Source organism: Cervus elaphus, chromosome 1 (genome assembly GCF_910594005.1).
Source record: "Cervus elaphus chromosome 1, mCerEla1.1, whole genome shotgun sequence".
In the NCBI taxonomy this organism is placed as follows: Eukaryota; Metazoa; Chordata; class Mammalia; order Artiodactyla; family Cervidae; genus Cervus; species Cervus elaphus.
In genome coordinates, this window is record NC_057815.1 from 90,459,949 (window position 1) to 90,478,761 (window position 18,813).

Genomic DNA, 18,813 nt, shown 5'->3' on the forward strand with positions numbered 1-18,813 from the left:
CTAGATCCAAGTTAATCAAAGTGGAGAATTTTGAGGCCTACTTCAAGAAACAGCAAGCTGACTCCAACTGTGGGTTTGCAGAAGAATATGAAGTATGTGGTTGTTAAATATTGTAGTTTTATTTGCTTTATGTTTTCCCTGAAAGTTGGAAAACTGCCTGTTTCTGTTTTATGGTGAAGCTTTGGGTTAGAGGTAGCCCTCTTCGATGGAAGAGAGAAGTTTTTTTTTTTTTTTTGGCCATGCTGCATGGCATACAGGACCTTAGTTCCTCAATCAGGGATGAACCCACGCCGCCTGCAGTGGAAGCGCCGGAGTCTTAACCAGCGGACTGCCGGGGAAGTCCCCTGCCTCCATCTTTACGTGTCTCCCTTATGTATCTCCATCTATGTCTTTTCTCCTCTTATAAAGGTATCAGGGACTTCCCTGGTGGTCCAGTGGCTAGGACTAGGCGCTCCAGGTGCAGGCGGCCCAGGTTCAATCCCTGGTCAGGGAAGTGGGTCCCACATGCTGCAACTAGGAGTTTATATGCCACAACTAAAGATTCTGCATGCTGCAAATAAAAAAAGACCCTGCGTGCTGCAACTAAGACCTGGAACAACCAAATAAATAAATAAAAAAAGACATCAGTGATACTGGAGTTAAGGGCCCTGCCCCCTGCAGTATGACCTCATCTTATCTTGTTTACATCCACAAAAGCTGTAATTCCCAGTCAGGTTGTGTTCACAGGTACCAGGGCTTAGAACTTCTATGTCTTTTTGGGGGTGCAGTGGTACCCATAACATCTCTTCATTCCCACTTGATCCTGCTATACCCTTTGGGCAGTATAAATACTATCTGGACACGGAGTGAATGAACAATTCTCATGGTCTGCTTTCAGGATCTGAAGCTTGTTGGAATTAATCTACCTAAATATGCAGCTGAGCTGGTTGACAACAGGGGAAAGAATCGCTATAACAACGTTCTGCCCTGTAAGTTGTTTTTCCCACACCTTCCCCTTTTTTTTTCCCATCATGGATATCACATGTCTAAGAGCAGGGGGCAGAGGAACCTGGATACTAACCAGCCACTCCCACAGCCATTCATCAGTCACCTGTGTGCACTCAGCACTGTGTTTAAGTGTAAGCCATTGGATTCAGCCTCGCAATAGCTTACGGAATAGGTAGTAAGATATTTGTTCTGCAAAAAAAAAAAAAAAAAAAAAAAAGAGGCACAGTGTGGCTAAGTGATTTGTCCGAAGTCACACTGAGAGTCATGGTGGGACCAGACTTGGACTGGATCTGGCAGTTTCCTGCAGGGAAAAGGCCAGAGTCCGTGCTTTGAGCCCCTTTATTCCAACATAAATACAGTTCTGGAACCAAAGGGGAGCCAGTGGAGGGCAAGTGGGGAGTAACGCTTTCTGCTTATCCAGATATGTCTCTGGTTGGCTGAGTACACTCCATGGCTGGATGTAAATTATATTTGGATTCATTCCTGTTTTTGAGGATTGACAGGGACAATACCACATTGAGTTTACACTGTGAGTTTGTTTCTGTTTTGTAAACAAGTTCATTTGTGTCATAGTTGAGATTCCACACACACCACTTATAGTAGTCTTAGACACTGAGTTTATTCTTGCATTTGGGACTATCTTTTTAGAACAACTTGTTAATGAGAATAGGGAAGGCATGAAAGGCTTAACTTTCTGCCCTGAGGATCTACCCTGCCGTAGTGGAAAGGGCACTGGATTTGAATTCTGGCTGCCACTTACCAGATGAAAGAGCTTGGAAAAATCACCTTACCTCTCCGACCCTCAGTTTTCTTATCTGTAAAATGGGCACAGAAGCTCGTAGGATGGTTATGAGGGATAAATAACTGCAGAGGGCCTTCCTTAGGTTGTGGCATACATCCAAGGGTGGAGGTAGTTGGTTTCATCTGGAAGGTGGTCTGGAGTGGTTCAGAGCTTGGGCACCCGTGCCAGACTGCCCAGGTTTGAACCCAAGCAGTGCCACTTACTAGCTCTGCCCAGGGGATTGTGCAACTTCTGTGTGCCACGGTCATATCTGGTGACAGCGGGAATGCAGTAAGGCCGTGGATCTAAAACACTGGGGCATGCGGTGTCAAGGTGTGACGGAGCCCCTGCATTCCCATTTTGCGCTCGTTTCTCTGTTCTGAGATGAAATATTCTATTCCGTATCCTAACGTGGAACTCCTCTCTTTGAATGTCACAGATGACACTTCCCGTGTCAAACTTTCAGTTCAGACCCATTCGACTGATGACTACATCAACGCCAACTACTTGCCTGTGAGTGGGGAGCAGGGCTTGGCATGCTGGCTGGCTGGAGGAGGTCCTCGGGCCTCCTCTTCTGTCTCTTTGAGATTGACTCTGTGCTGCTTTCCATTTTCTAGGGCTACCATTCCAAAGAAGATTTTATTGCCACGCAAGGACCTTTACCCAACACTCTGAAAGATTTTTGGCGTATGGTTTGGGAGAAGAATGTCTATGCTATTGTCATGCTGACCAAATGTGTTGAACAGGGAAGGGTATGTAATTTTTATTTTTTATTATTATTCCGTCCAGTTCATTCATTCATAGTTATTGTGGTGGAGGGTATTTTAAAACCTATTTTAAAAAAAGACATTCCCCCAAGCATTAGCACTTCTATTCTTAGAAATGTGCTTTTTGTCTTTTTCTCCTCTAAAAGTTTTTAAAAAATGCTAAAAAAAAAAAAAATCTATGTTATTGTTACCTTCTTTATGGACAGAAGAATGTTCTCTATACATTAAGTCACTGCTGCTGGAGTTAATAGACATCAAAATTTGGGTTAGTGCAGCATAAGAACTTCGTGTGACTCCATCCTTCACCAGATCCATGTTAATGCATTTTCTGGTCGTGCCCCACGGCATGTGGCATCTTAGTTCCCCGACTAGGGATTGAACCCACTCCCCCTGCATTGAAAGCACAGGGACCACTGGACCACAGGGAAGTCCCCATCAGCTCTGTGAATGGGTGCAAGCCTGTCTTGTCCCCAAGCAACCAGCTGTACCTGTGAGATGACCAACTTGAGTGACTCAGTGATTTTCCCATCCAAGTACTAACCAGGCCCGACCCTGCTTAACTTCCGAGATCAGACGAGATCTGGCACGTTCAGGGTGGTATGGCCGTAGACAACTCAGTGATTTTCAAACTGAGTTTTTAGCATCGGAACCCTTTCTTTATGCAGAATTTCCAACTTATCCCGCAATAAGTCTCAGCAGTTCCTTTTCCCCTGTGATGGCCTGGAATCCCCCCATTAAAGATAAGATTTCTTCTCGTAATAAAATCCCTTGGCTTCCCTAGTGGCTCAGATGGTAAAGAATCTGCCTGAAATGCAGGAGACCTAGGTTCAATTCCTGGGTTGGGAAGACTCCCTGGAGAAGGGAATGGCAACCTACTCCAGTATCCTCACCTGGAAAATCCCATGGGCAGAGGAGCCTGGCAGGCTTCAGTCCCTGGGGTTGCAAAGAGATGGACACGACTGAGTGACTTTCACTTTCACTTTTCCACAAATAAACCAAGGAGAGTTGAAAAACATGGGCTAAATTCAGAAAGTCTGTGCCTGAGGAATAGGAACTCGTATGCTCTCTGAATCTTTGCTTGTAGGTCTGTTACTTGAAGAATAGGGTGGGAGTCAAGTCCCTACGCCCGTGGTTCTGAAACATGAACGTGCCTCGGAGTCACCTGGAGGGTTTCCAGTCTCCCGGGAGGGTTTCCGCCTGCAGGGTCCCTGGTGGACCCCAGAGCTGCGTTTCTGCCGATTCCTGGTGCTGCTGCTCCAGGGAGCTCCCACTATCCCAGGGAGAGTGGGAAACTGACAGGCATCATTTCTTTCCATGTTCTTATCTTTCACTTTAATTGGGCAGATATGTGTATATCTGTCCCAAGTGTGTGTATAAGGTCCTGTGCTGGAGCTGGGGATGGAGGAGGGAGAGGTAACAAAAAGCAATCAGGGATGGTTCCCATCTTCACTTTATTTGTGAAGCAGCAAGTTGGGTTCCGTACCTGCTTCGTACATTAGCTGGGATATTTTTTGGCATCAACCAATACAATTTATTTAGTGTATCATGTGGCAAAGTTATATTAGTATATCATGAACAACTTAAATTATTGGTTTTCAATTGGTTTCAACAAAGAGAAAAATTACATCAAAATCAATATAACTTTTTACATGAATTAACTCAAAAAATGTCAGAGGCTAACCTTACTCTTTCATGAAGAAAATAAAATGGCATAGTTTAGTGTTACCTTCTTCCAGCTTTCACCAAGTGCCAACATCAAGCAGCATTTAGGTCAGCTTCTTATTTGAGTATGAGGTGTTTATGTGCTGTGTGTAGTCGCTCAGTCGTGTCCGACTCTGTGACCCCATGGACTGTAGCCCGCCAGGCTCCTCTGGGGATTCTCCAGGCAAGAATACTGAAGTGGGTTACCATGCCCTCCTCCAGGGGATCTTCCTGACCCAGAGATTGAACCCAGGTCTCCTGCATTGCAGGTGTATTCTTTACTGTCTGAGCCAGCAGGGAAGCCCATGAGGTGTTTATGATTTTCTACAAATTAAGATTTTTTAAAAAGCAGAAGCTGGGATCTTTTAATAAATACAGATCTCTGGGCCAGCGTCAGCATCTCTGGAGTTGAGAAGGAGGCATCTGTTTTTAAAGCAACATAAACCTCTCATTTTTAAAAAAGTCAGCTACCAAGTGGGGATTCAGATACTTTCAGAGAGCGGTTGTTTCCTGATTTTTATTTCTATTCACATTTGCCCACTGGCTGTCAAAATCAAAGACCCCAAAATGATTTAATCTGATTTTCTTTTTTTTTTGTGTGTGTGTCTATATTTGTATTGGAGTTAGTGTACATCTAAAAGTCTTGAGAAAAGGTTTCATTTCTTCTGCACGTGGAGAAGTTTAGCAGAAGTTTAGTTCAGTACTGCTGTAGGGCTGGGGAGCTGGGTGGGCACAGGGTCCCCTGTGAAGGAACAGTGGCTGCTTGGCTGTAAGTCAGTTTCTGTGTAGAAATCAGGGCTCAGTATTGGCTAGGTCTTCTGATTTCTCAAAAGAAGCCAGAAATCTAGATTTTTATGGAAAGACTCCCAAATTTATAAAGATGGTAGAAATTGAAAATTAAAATACAAAATTCCAAGGGTCAGGCAGAACCCAAGTAAGGCATGGATTCAGACTCTGATGCTCGGTTTTAATATCTCATCTCCTTGTGAGGTTTCAGTGATGGCAGACAGTGTGATCTGAGTGTTTGCATTTTATTCTAGACCAAATGTGAGGAGTACTGGCCCTCCAAGCAGGCTCAGGATTACGGGGACATAACTGTGGCAATGACGTCCGAAATTGTTCTTCCAGAATGGACCATCAGAGACTTCACGGTGAAATATGTAAGTAAGAAGTCAAGACGCATAGATCTCATATAAAATTAGCATACATTACTTTTGGGGTGACACTTTTAGGTTGATATTGGTATAAATCATTTTTTTTAATGCATCAGAAAAATATTTTCGCTTCTTCTTTATAGAATGTAACAATCTGTATCTGCATATATTCTAATGCAACCTGTTGGCTTTGCTTGCTTGAGAATTTCATAAGTTATTCTTAAATGAATCTTAGGAGCATGGCTCAGCGTCTTTAACTTCTTTTCTTCCCCTTCCAGGTGACCTGCTTATAGAGTTTTTCTTACAGATCAAGGCCCTTTAGGATTGTTTGGTTGGAAATTTGACATCAGGAGTGTCCATTTGCCGTTGAAATAGTTTATGATGACATTTACGTTAATAGCAGTCTAGGACATATACATATGGCCTCCTTTCCCCTCAAAGGTTATGAAAACAAATGCAACTAAATTGTGTAGGCATTCTAAGAAGTCAGTATATGTGTCCTTTTTATTTTTTAATGGTATTTAAAAATTGAATCAGTGTCATGGGCGACACTGATATTGTTTGATGGCTGTGTAAATCGATATAGCCCTCTATAGTTTATATCAAAGCATAAAAATATCTGTTCCCCTTTGATCTGCTGGTTCAAGTTTGAGAATCTGTCCTAGAGAAATAATCTGAAATCTAGGAAAAGCATTATTATTCTTTTTTAAATATTTATTTATTTATGCGGCTGCCCTGGGTCTTAGTTGCGGCATGTGGGATCTAGTTCCTTGACCAGGGATCAAAACCCAGGCCCACTGCATTGGAAGCACAGAGTCTTAGCCCCTGAACCACCAGGGAGTTCCTAATATATATATATTAAAAAAGAAAATAAATACACTTCAAAGGGTAGCTGTCATAAAGGAGCAAATGCCTGAAGTCCAGGTATAGTACACACAGGTGAGGTCAGTCCCCAGGTGTAGGCATAATGAATACAGTTGACTCAGGAATGGGAATGGTTCAGCCAGGGCAGAGTTATGATAATTAAAGGTATATGCTTTGGTCCGTGTAGGAAGGCAGTCTGTGTCATAACTACCTCTGTTATAATGAGCTTCACTTTCTATTGTCTATCTGAAGTTGAAACAGATGTTTTTGGGGGGAGTCCTTTCTCAAACCCCTACAGTTCTAAATATTTACTTGGTGCTTGCTGATTGCTTATCACTTTATTAAATTCTTTGGAAAGTGAAAGTTGCTCAGTCATGTCTGACTCTTGGCAACCCCATGGACTATACAGTCCATGGAATTCTCCAGGTCAGAATACTGGAGTGGGTAGCCTTTCCCTTCTCCAGGGGATCTTCCCAACTCAGGGATCAAACCCAGGTCTCCTGCGTTGCAGGCAGATTCTTTACCAGCTGAGCCACAGGGGAAGCCCAAGAATACTGGAGTGGGTAGACTATCCCTTCTCCAGTGGATCTTCCTGACCCAAGAATTGAACTGAGGTCTCCTGCATTGCAGGCAGATTCTTTACCAACTGAGCTATTAGGGAAGCCAAAATTCTTTGGAGGACATGTGAATCATGAGACAGTTCTTGCCCTGAAGGCACTGGTTATCATAGTTACATTTGCATAAATTTATTTCTGGTCGGTGACATTCCTCCTTGAGCTCAGGGATGGGGTTTATGAAGCTCTAAGGAGGTGTAGGTATAAGAATGTGAGTGTACTATTGGCAGGGGACTGTGGTAAAAAGGGAAGATTCTGAACTCAGAACTGGAGGACACGAGATTTCTGCCTCTGAGCTGAGTGTTAGAGAAGTCACTTCACAACTTGGAAAGTTTGTTTCCCCTTCTTAAAAGGGAGATAATAAACCCTCCTGCTTGGCATGTTATACGGATTTGCAGTCTGTGCAAGCACTTTATTAGCTATTTTACCAACATACAATTCTAATTTGTAGTCCTAACCACGTCTGAGCTGCTTTTCGGCTGTTCCATGCAGTTCAGCCTTCAGGTATGGCTTGATCTAGCTTGCCTTTCTCTCTGACTCTAACCTTGCTTCTTGGTTTTTAGACTCTGACAAGTGAGAGTCACCCTCTGCGTCAGTTCCATTTCACCTCCTGGCCTGACCACGGTGTTCCTGACACCACTGATCTACTCATCAACTTCCGGTACCTTGTTCGTGACTACATGAAGCAGAGTCCTCCTGAGTCGCCAATACTGGTGCATTGCAGGTATGCATATGTGACAGATTTCAAATGTAATTATAAATATGGACACTTTTGAAAAAAGAAAAAAGCCTGAGAGGGAATGCAGTAGGTATTTATAAATTTAAGAAGGTTTGGATATGGGACAATGGATTTATTCCTTAAACCTGAGACTTTAGAACAAGGGTTGGCAAACAGTAGCCTGTGAGTCAGATCTGGTCAGCTAACTGTATTTTAAAAAAAATCATAACATATTTTATTTCTCATTTATAATATTTTCCTTTGAGATATTTCAACCTTACAAAAATGCAGAAAATAATAATTTAACGAAGCTCAGCATGACGCCACATATGTTTCTTTTTGTTAATAATATATTACAGGTATAATTAAAGTCTCTACTTACTAGCCTCCTATCCCATTCCCCTTCTTACACAGGTGAACATTTGGTCCTAAAGTTGATCTGTATCACTCCCTTGCATGCTTTTATATTTTATTGCATATGTAGGTAACTCTATTGTTTTATATGGCTTTAAACTTTTACTAGATTTTATAATGTATAAATCATTCTGCAGCCTGTTTTCTTTAGCATTTTGGTTTGCTGTTTAAGTGTTGAGATACACAATTCTAGTTCATTTTATTTATTTAAAAATGTTTTCCACATACAAAAACTGTCTGTAAATGAATGGATACAACCTGATAAGTTTGGAGATGAGTGTACCTCCATGAAGCCATCACCACAGTCTATTTGGCTGCCTGTTTTCGTCAGTAAAGTTTTATTGGAACACAGCCATGTCCCTTTGGTTATATCGTGTCTATGGTTACTTTCACGCTGCAGTGGCAGGATGAGTCTGCAAAGCTGATGATATTTTACTTTCTGGTCCTTAAGAGAAAAAGTTTGCCACCCCCTCCTGCAGAACAACAATAAATTAGCTTTGGAGCTAAAGGAATTGATTTTGGGACAGAAGAAGGGAGGGACTTTGTTACCCTTGGAGAGTAACAGATTGAAATGGATGAAACTTGCCATCCTAGATACAGTGGCAACTTCAATGGGACTGAGATTAAAGACCTCTAACAAGGTGTTTTATTTGTGGCATTTGATTTGAAAGTAACTTTAGGACTTGGGTCCCAGTACCAAGCTAATACAGTCTGACTTGCTGAGGTTTTAACTAAGCCAGTGGTTAATGGTCCTGGCCTTGACCCTCAAAGCCTGATAGCTGGGGAGAGCAAGATATATGTACAAATGGGGAAGTGGGAGTTTTACAGTAGAGGTGACCCATGCTAGGTGGTGCTAGTGGTTAAGAACCTGCCTTCCAATGCAGGAGATACAGGAGACTCAGGTTCAGTCCCTGGGTGGGGAAGATCCCTTGGAGGAGGGCATGGCAACCCACTCCAGTACTCTTGCCTGGAGAATCCCATGCATAGAGGAGCCTGGTGGGCTACAGTCCATGGGATCGCAAAGAGTCAGACACGACTGGCGCGACTGCTGATGTGCTGACATGCTCATTTCCCCTCTTTTTCAGTGCTGGGGTGGGAAGGACGGGCACTTTCGTTGCCATTGATCGTCTTATCTATCAGATAGAGAACGAGAACACTGTGGACGTGTATGGCATCGTGTACGACCTTCGCATGCACAGGCCTTTAATGGTGCAGACAGAGGTGAGGCCAGTGTCTCTGTTGGACAATTCTCCCTTCCTGTCCGTGTTTTTTTTTTTTTTTTCTTTTAAATTTTATTTATTTATTTAAATTGGAGTATAATTGCTTTACAGTGTAAGTTAGTTGGTGGGCGATAATGTGAATCAGCTATATGTGTTCCCTGAAATGTTCCAGATAAACAGCATGTTCAAGGTGTGTTCTCAACCAGGGAATTGGGAAATAGCCCTACTCAAAGCTGTCAGGGTGACAACATCCTGACCAGGATAGAGCAGAATATTAATCTGGTGTCAGGCTGTCAGCCTGAACCAGTTTAGAACTCTGTGAAGAGGTGCTGTGTTTCTGAGTCCAGCAGAGAATGTCCTAGAGGCCTGGTAACATTGTGTGCTTTGGGGTGAGCAGGTGGCTGGGGTGGGTAGAGTGGAGTTGCCTCCTGTGTTGGTTGGTAGAGATCTTTTTTCTGCTCTAATTATATGGAGTCATAGTTCTTCATCTTTTAGATTTTGGGTAACACAGAAATCTTATGCCTGCTTACAGATGTTCTTGTCCATTTTAAAGATATTTTGAAAATTGCATAAATTTGTTCATATCAAAAAACTTAGTACAGGATTACATAGAGGACATTTTTCTCTTTTGCCTTTTCTTTTCCCATTCCATGCCCCAGAGGTAGGTAGTGTTTACAGTTTGCATAGCTCCAATACTTTGGCCAGCTGATGCGAAGAGCTGACTCACTGGAAAAGACCCTGATGCTGGGAAAGATAGAGGACAGGAGGAGAAGGGGGCAACAGAGGGTGAGATGGTTGGATGGCATCACCGACTCGATGGCCATGAGTTTGAGCAAGCTCTGAGAGACAGTGAAGGACAGGGAGGCCTGGCGTGTGCAGTCTGTGGGGCTGCAAAGTGTCAGACACGACTTAGCAACTGAACAACAGCAACACTATATCTTTATAGACTTCTTTATGTCCATCTGTTAAAAAAAAACAACAGGTATGTGCGTACACACATGGAGTGTATTTTATTTTTTTGAGAAGAATTTATAATTAGCTTTTTTTGGGCTTTTTAGTGACTTGGTTATTTCATTTAGCATAATGTCCTCAAGTTCATTCATGTTTTAGCATATTGCAGATTTTCCTTCCTAGAGCATATTTGAAAAATTGGATCCTATTTTATATATAATCCTTACCTATGATTTTTTTTTTTTTCCTCTTTAAGTTTGTGGATGTCTTTCAGCAAATACCTCTTCTTCTTTTTAATGGCTACCTGCAGATTTTGATGTGCTTGTCTGAAGGGTGGGGACCCTGATTATAACCCCAATCTCTACAACCCCCCTGAAGGACAGGAACCCCCAACTCAACCCTGATCATCCACCTTTATTTCACTCCTTTCATTGAGAATCACAGTTTATTCCTTATTCTTCACATCCTCCCTAGCCAAGAAAACTGTTGGACATTTTGGTGATTGAATATACATGTGCCTTAGTTTCTCCACATATTTTCTTTTTTTTTGCCCTTCCTCAAGATTCTGGTACCTCTTGAGGAGTCGAGCTGTGTGTGGGGTGCACCCCTCTGGTTGATACTCATTAGTGATGAGATCCTTGGTGTCTCTAGTTTCAGATTTCACCATGATGTAATTACTTCTTGACCACGTGAACTTGGAGTGTTCGCTTGTGGGGTGGTGAGTGGGATTGGAGGGTGGAAATCTGTTTGAGAAAACCTTCAGTGCTAATCTTTGGTGCTCCTTTGTTTTTTCCTCTTTCTTTTTCTAACAGGACCAGTATATTTTCCTCAATCAGTGTGTTTTGGATATTATCAGATCCCAGAAGGACTCGAAAGTGGATCTTATCTACCAGAACACAACTGCAATGACAATCTATGAGAACCTTGCACCCATGACCACGTTTGGAAAGACAAATGGTTACATTGCCTAATTCCAAAGGAAAACCTTTCTGGAGTTAACCAGACCGTCACACCCACAGCAAAGGAAAATGCCCCGATGTTGACATGTTTTTATATGTCTAATATCCTAATTCTTCGTTCTGTTTTGTTAGAACTAATTGGAGAGTATGAAGCTGCACATGGGAAACATGACAGATGAGAGGCTGGGGCTATCAGGGGCTGTGGATGGGTGGTGAGCAAATCAACTACATTCCTGATTACCAATGGGATGAGTCCACTTTTTTTTTTTTTCCTCTTGAGAATTACAGAATACCAGGAAAAGTGAGCTATGATTTTTTTTTTTCTTTTACAAGACATTCTTTTTTAAAAAGACTATTTTATATGATTCACACGCTAAAGCCAGGATTGTGTTGGGTTGAATATATTTTAAGTATCAGAGGTCTATTTTTACCTACTGTATCTTGGAATCTAGCTGATGGAAAATACATAATTGTGGATGATTATCACATAGGGAGGGGTATGTGGTACCTCTTCTGCCTGTTTTCTATTTGAACATGTGCCTTTTCTGAATTATGCTTCCACAGGCAAAACTCAGTAGATATCTCTATTTTTGTACTGAATCTCATAATTGGACTATGTGGAATATTTAAACAGTAGTTTAGTACCGGAGGTTCAGCCTTCTCAGTAACATTCCTGTTCTCATTTGATTAGAGAAGATCTCGCCTCCACGCCCTCCCCTTTCCCCATCTCCTGTTTTGTGCTCTATTCTTTCGTTCCTTTTCCCCTCCTATTTTTCCCCAAAGACATTTCTGCTGGCCACATTTTCTGCCCACTGGTTGAGTAAGAGTGAAAACTAAATTATCACCTTGAAAATTTTAGGGGTGGGAGTCGGGGGAAGCAGAGGAACCCTTCAGTGACACAATAATCTTTTATTGTCCCTGTTTTATCTTTTTTTCTCATTTCTGTATTTGGTAAGAAGGATTATTTAAAGGTGCAATATGTGACTTAGTGATTCATGATGCTCTAGGTTTTTAGTAACGTTTTACTCAGGTTGGCATTTTATGTGTCTCTGTGTGTCCGTGTATGTGTGTGCGTGTTTCTAAAAGTGTGGCAATCTGTGAACACTTCCGTGTGGAAACAGTGTCAGATGAATCCCTTCTTAAAGTCTACTGGCTTTAGTCTGTATCTGCAGTGACACATATCCGTATCTACTGTATATATATATACTAAACTCTTAAAACAGTCATTCCTTGGAATTGAGGTGTACAAAGTTTGAATTTGTATCAAAGATGTAATTATTATTTTTAAAACCTCTTTTTCACTATACTGCTGCTGTAATTACTTTGATTTTTTTTAAAAAAAACTGTAGATTAATTTTTGTTGTTGTTGTTATTTGGCTTTCAGGTGTGTATCCACTGAGAGTTTCCAAATCTTTGTGGATTTATTTTATTGGTACATCATCTGTAAACTTCTCAAGGCATTAATTAACATGAAAGGATTTGTTTCTTTTGTTTTGTTTTGTTTTATTTTATATTGTGGCTCAGGTTCTATTTTGAAGATGTATTAAGTTTCTCCTCCAATAAGCAATGGAAGTATTCAAGGTCTTATGAAGGATCGATCAAGTCCCTCAAGTCCTGTGGCTGTTTGCCACGGTGATAAATCCTGCTGTAAGTGTAGGACGATGTGTCCTAATGGAAATGGGAGCGGGGTCGTCTCTGAGTGCCCCGGTCACCCTGGGCCTGTGGGAGCCCGTCTCCTGACCCTGCCTGCGCCCCGGCTCGCCGGCACTTTGAGCACTAATGGGACATTGCGGCGTTTTCGGGTCACAGAGCGGGAACCACAGTGCACGGAGAATGCTTGGTTCAGTGCTGGGGTCGAGGGCCATACGTCTTTTGTCTCCCTTTCCCTTTGAGGTACTGCAAGGAATAGAGGAGAGGTGATGGTGATGTTGTGTTTTGGGAGAACCTTACTTCCCAAATGGAAATTGCACTTTTGGCTAAGTCCTTTGCTGTCTCTGTGATGGAAAGCAGTTCATTCCGTGTCAGGCCCTTGGAGGAGTGGGCTGGCCAGGCCGGGCCGGGTCCTCTTTGGTCCTGTATCAGGGAAGCCCTGCCGTCCTGGGCTGCTGAGTGAAGCTGGATTTGGGCGAAGGCTTCCAAGTCTCACACGGGTCCGCCCCTCGCGCGCCTATCTTGGAGAGTTCCCTAACTTCTTCAGGGGTCCCGGTCCAGGCAGCAGTTCTGGGGTCCCACCCTTTCCCACGCCAGTTTGCCAGGAAACCATGCTGATGGGTGCCGAGGTATCGTCAGGTCCCACATGGGTGTACACCCTGCCCGCGTCACTGCTGCTGCCCTGGAGAAGTCGGGGGGAAGGACTTGACTCCAGAAATTCCTGTAAAAGATGAAAGCAACAATGATTAGAAACATATGGGTGTAAAAAAATGCAAAGATCAGAAACCCTCCTCCCTTCCGCCTGGGATGAGCTTGGGAAATGGGCTGCAGCCCGGTCAGCCACACTCAGACGTCACCCCCAGTCCTGGGAGGAAGGCTTGCGGTGGCCAGGTCTGGCTTCCAAATGGGCAGGTCACACGAAGGTCATTCACGATGCTGCTCCGCATCCTGAAGAGCCCTGGCGATGGGCCAGGGGGCTGGGGGTGGTGAGGGTATTTATAGCACAGTGATTGAAAAGGGAAGATTAATGTGTAAATATATAGAAGACAGGCTGGCTGAGGGCTGGTCACAGAAGAGAGAAAGCGCTTTTGAGCTCCTGTCCCAAACCGTCCCAGGAGTGATGAGCTAAAATTGGAGTCCAGTGAAGCCATGGGGATGGCATGATCGCCCCTGCTTAGTATTTGACAGTTGCAGAAGTAAACCAACCAGCATGGGTTGAGCTGGTTTGAGGGATTTCAGCCTCTGAAATCTTCCAAGAGCAAGGACGTTTTTGTCTGCAAAGTTAAATCTAGTGATGGTTGGCAGCAGTGTGAAATGAGATGCAGGTCAGTTCCCTGTGGCCATGTGACAACCACCAGCTAGATTTTGGCATACTTGACCACTGGACATGGGCATCACCAAGTCGGAGGCTCCTGGGGCTTGGGGCCGACTATGCAGCTGATTCACATTTGCTTTTCATCTGGGGGTGAAAAAGCCTGGTTTCCTTTTGAAATGCTTGATTGCACTTGCTGAGCTAAACAAGCCTTGGTGACTGATGTTGATTTGCCTCCAAAGTCCAAGTTCTGAATTTTCAGACTCTGTGTAGCAGTCGAGTATTCAATATACTGTAGCTTTTTATCCCCTCGGGGGCACCTATGAATAGGATGTGTTGATGTGGACTCTAAAACTGTAATTTTCTTGTAACTATTTTGGAATGATGCATATTTCTAATGTTTGTTATACTTGTACAGAGTATTGCTGTTGGTTGCTTTTTTCCCCCCCTTTGGTTTGTTTTTTAAGGAAAAACATGACCTGAAAAAAATTTTTTTAAAAAGACTTATAAATACCAAATATAAAAAAATGTCAACACATTATGCCTCTGTTTGTTTGTCTTACTGCCTCCTTACTTTACATCCATGTCATATCATTTACTGAGCAGTTTACTGGCCTGGGTTCAGCTGGGGGATCCTTAGCAAAAGCATGTTTCCCTTGGGATTTTTCTACATTGTTTTGGTTTTCTAGGGGCTGCTGTAACAAAGTACAGCACGCTGAGGGGCTTAAACATTAAAAAAGGATCAACTCACAGTCCTGGAGGCTAGACGTCTGAGATGGAGGTGTCGGCAGGTTGGTTTCCTCTGAGGCCGCTCTCTTTGTCTGGTGGACGACTCTCTTCCCCCGTGTGTTCTAATCTCCTCTGTTTACAAGGACACCAGTCACTGTGGATCACAGCCCATGCTAATGACCTCATATGCCCTTAGTTACCTCTGGAAAGACTCTTCTCTCCAATACAGTTGCACTGGGAGGCACTGGAGGTTAGGATTTTAGCATATAAACTTTGGGGGCACGTAAGTCAGCCCAAAGGGCTTCCCTGGTGGCTCAGTGATAAAGAATCCACCTGCAATGCAGGAGATGCAGGTTTGATGCCTGGGTCGGGAAGATCCCCTGGAGGAGGAAGTGGCAACCCACTCCAGTATTCTTGCCTGGGAAACCCCATGGAGAGAGGAGTCTGGTGGGCTACAGTCCATGGGGTCACAAAAGAGTTGGACCATGACTCAGCAACTAAACAGCAGCAGCAACAACAAAAGTCAGCCCAGAACACACGTGGCGGGTGATGAAGTAGGGGCCTGCGGGGAGTGAGCGGGCCTCTAACGTGTGGGGGCACGTGTTCTCAGAGGGTGGGATCCAGGGATCTGCAGGTGGACAGACACCCACTTGGAGGCAGCTAACATGCCTTAGGCAAGCCTCCAGATCTTTAGAGGCTTTCTGGTTGATGGATTTGGGGAATCTCAAAATTTTCCGGGTGACGGTAGCAGTTTGGGGGGTTTTTCTTTCATCTCACTCCCTTATGCGTTGATGCAAACTCTTAAGTAGACTGAGATGATTTTAAGATATCTCTTGCCCCTCTTTCCTAAAATAAGTCAATCCATTCAACAGTGATTTATTGAGTACCTACCGTCCACCAGCAACTATACCTTGGTGGCTGAGGGTTCAACTGTGAACAACATAGAAATCTCTGCCCTCGTGGAAAATGAGTCACTCAGTTGTATTCGGACTCTTTGAAACCCCGTGGGTATACAGTCCTTGGAATTCTCCAAGCCAGATACTGGAGTGGGTAGCCATTCCCTTCTCCAAGGGATCTTCCCAACCCAGGGATCAAACCCAAGTCTCCAGCACTGCAAGCAGATTCTTCACCAGTGAAATAAGAGGAGGTAGACAAGCATATGTAAATTAAATCCTTAGTATGTTAGAATCTAACAGATGATGAACATATGATGCAAAATGGTATACCATGCCTGGATGCACCAGCTTCTTTTCACTAAGGCGGTGCAGCCACAGTGTGTCAAAGAGAAAGTGTTGCTATGTGCTCATCACTCAACCCCTGCTTCAAGCCCGTCAGGAAGACAAAGGTGAACACCGCACAGGTCCTGCCCGGAAGAAGTCCAGAGGGCCAGGAGCATGAGGGATGCAAGTGCAAAATGAACCCGAAAAATACCAGAAGCAATTTAAAGAAGCAGGAGACAGGAATCCCAGGAGCGTGAGAGTGGGGATGGCAGGTGAGCTGGACCTTGAGCAGGATTTTAGGAGGAGGATATAAGGGGGAAGGCAGAGGGTGAATGTGTCCGCTTGGAGGCTGGCGAGCACTTTGGGATGTGAGCTTGCAGGGAGGGTGAGGTAAGGTGAGGTGAGGTGGTGGCTGATGACCCTGGCAGGGACTGGGACTGTCTCAGCTTTAAGATGCTGCACCAGTCGTGTGTGTGTGTGTGTACATATATAAATAAGTAAACTTACTGAGACATATGGGCTTCCCTGGTGGCTTAGATGGTAAAGAATCTGCCTGCAGTGTGGGACACTTGGGTTAGAACCCTGGGTCAAGAAGATCCCCTGGAGAAGGGAATGGCAACCCACTCCAGTATTCTTGCCTGGAGAATTCCATGGATGGAGGAGCCTGGCAGGCTTCAGCCCAGGTTGCAAAGGATTGGACACGACTGAACGACTAACACACACACACACACACACACACACACACGCGCGCGCGCGCACACACTCTATTTTGTCTTTATTTTCTTTGCTTGGAAACCGCATGGTGATCACAAAGGTGAGCGACCACAGTAGGATGGAAGGAAGGGACACACCGGACTCTTGGCAGGTTAGTGGGAGTAAACGGTGTACTTTCCCGCACAGAACAGACCACACTGTAGCACGTTCAGCCAGAGCCACCTTTCCCTGACCTCCAGGTCCCACGAGGTCCTCAGTGCTCTTCGCTGTTGGCAGAGCAAGCAGGGATCCTAGCAGATCTTTCGTTTGCTTTGCTGATCGCACCCTCTCAATCTTTCTCTCTCCCCACTTCCCTTTCTCTATTTCTCATCCTCCTTGCCTGTGCCAGCCATCCGGAGACAACAGCTAAATGCTGGCCTGCTTGCCAAGTCAAAATAACTACTGAGAATTCCAGCACATTCCTGAGTTGTTTATTTGAAATACTGGGTGAAATCAGGTCAGTTTTCCAGGCATGGATTCCTGTAGTATGTCCAGGTCTGCCCGAAGTCTGTTGCTGTAATTATTTTTCTGATTAGGCAGAAAGCACAGATCTGGAGCATATGACAATGTAATTGTTCCAGGCATGATTACTTGCCTCAGTGAGGATAGAAAATCTTTTGCTTTTAAAAAGATGCTTCCAGATGTATGGTGCTAAGAAGGATGTTGTGGGTCCAAAGTTCAGAGGCCTGATCACAGAGTTCCCTGTGCTACATGGTAGATCCTTGTTGGTTATCCATTTTCAGTATAGCAGTGTCTACTTGTCAGTGGAGCTTCCCAGTTGACTCAGCAGTAAGGATTTGCCTGCCAATTTATGAGACACAAGAGAACTGGGTTTGATCCCTGGGTCGGGATGATGCCCTGGAGGAGGAAATGGCAACCCACTCCAGTATTCTTGTCTGGAAAATCCCATGGACAGAGGAGCCTGGTGGGTTACATATATATAGTCAATGGGGTTGCAAAGAGTCAGACATGACTGAGCACACACTCACACCCACCCACTCACACACACACACACGTCAATACCAAACTCTCTATCCCTCCTCCGATGCTTACTCTCTGGGAGCCATCAATTTGTTCTCTTAAAAAAAAGATGAGAAGCAGTAGGTGGCAGAGAGCTGAAGTTTGCCTGGGAAGAGTTTGGAGAGCAACGTCTGTGGCTTGTTGAGTCCACAGCCTCAAGGGCCTGAGTGGACGTGGGCCCGGGTGGGTGTCATCTTGTTAAATCGAAGCAGTCTAGAGACTAAGTCTCTTCGGAGGGCATCGTCCCACGTGAATTTTGAATCCATCCGCATGTCTTGAATGGTCCCCTGACCATTACCCCTTCAACTGGGAAGCTTCCAGGGCCTACCTTCATGTCCCAGCCGAGAGGGCGCCTTGAGGGTTAGTTCAGAAGGAAGAAGACGGAGGAGCGTGGTGACGTGTGACGCTGTGACATGTGACGTGTGACGCTATGACGTGTGACGCTGTGATGTTGACGTGTGATGCTGTGACGCTGTGACGTGCCGAGACAGTCAGCATATTGCCCAGGACATCTGAAAGACCTGGGAGGTGCAGCTGGTTTTTTTTTTTTTTTTAAATCAACTTAAATTTGTTTTGATCAAGTACTGTGGGCTGGCAGTGGGCCCTTGGTATGTACGTTTGTGGGGGGAAAAAAAGGCGTGCTCACTGCCCTTGTGGAATTTAAGGGCCTACAGGAGAGGCAGGAAGTGAAGAAGGAATTGAACACGAATCTGTCGATCCCTTCTGGCTGGAATGAGAGAGCAGCCCCGAGGGAGTGGGCAGGGTCGGGGGGCAGCCTGGGGTAAACCCATGGCAGGAGTGGGTTTGGCATTTGAAGAGCAGTGAGAAGGCTGTGGTCTTTGGGGCCTTGCTGGTGGTGGAGCTGAGGGCACAGCATGAAGCCAGAGAGGTGGTCGAGGTCCATCGAGTGGAGCTTCGTGAGGAAAGGGGAAGTTAGTCTATGAGCCCTGGGAGGCCATCCATCAGAGTTTCCAGGGTAGAGAGTCCTGACGCTCTGGT

General features: G+C 44.5%; 2 protein-coding genes across 2 annotated transcripts in view; both read left to right on the top strand.

Annotated features, from left to right (window-relative positions):
- PTPRJ (protein tyrosine phosphatase receptor type J) overlaps positions 1-14,633 on the top strand; it is a 169,108-nt gene extending 154,475 nt beyond the window's left edge. Inside the window, exons 18-25 of the mRNA XM_043912164.1 lie at positions 5-92; positions 878-968; positions 2,208-2,281; positions 2,386-2,520; positions 5,277-5,396; positions 7,432-7,592; positions 9,086-9,221; positions 10,984-14,633. Of these exons, the coding sequence (XP_043768099.1) occupies positions 5-92; positions 878-968; positions 2,208-2,281; positions 2,386-2,520; positions 5,277-5,396; positions 7,432-7,592; positions 9,086-9,221; positions 10,984-11,142 (964 nt within the window). The 3' untranslated portion in view covers positions 11,143-14,633. The remainder of the gene's footprint in view (positions 1-4; positions 93-877; positions 969-2,207; positions 2,282-2,385; positions 2,521-5,276; positions 5,397-7,431; positions 7,593-9,085; positions 9,222-10,983) is intronic.
- Positions 14,634-17,877: 3,244 nt separating this feature from the next.
- The window catches only part of LOC122707050 (olfactory receptor 4B1), a 43,892-nt gene continuing 42,956 nt past the window's right edge, over positions 17,878-18,813 (top strand). Inside the window, exon 1 of the mRNA XM_043922729.1 lies at positions 17,878-18,174. Coding sequence (XP_043778664.1) covers positions 18,147-18,174 — 28 coding nt within the window. The 5' untranslated portion in view covers positions 17,878-18,146. The remainder of the gene's footprint in view (positions 18,175-18,813) is intronic.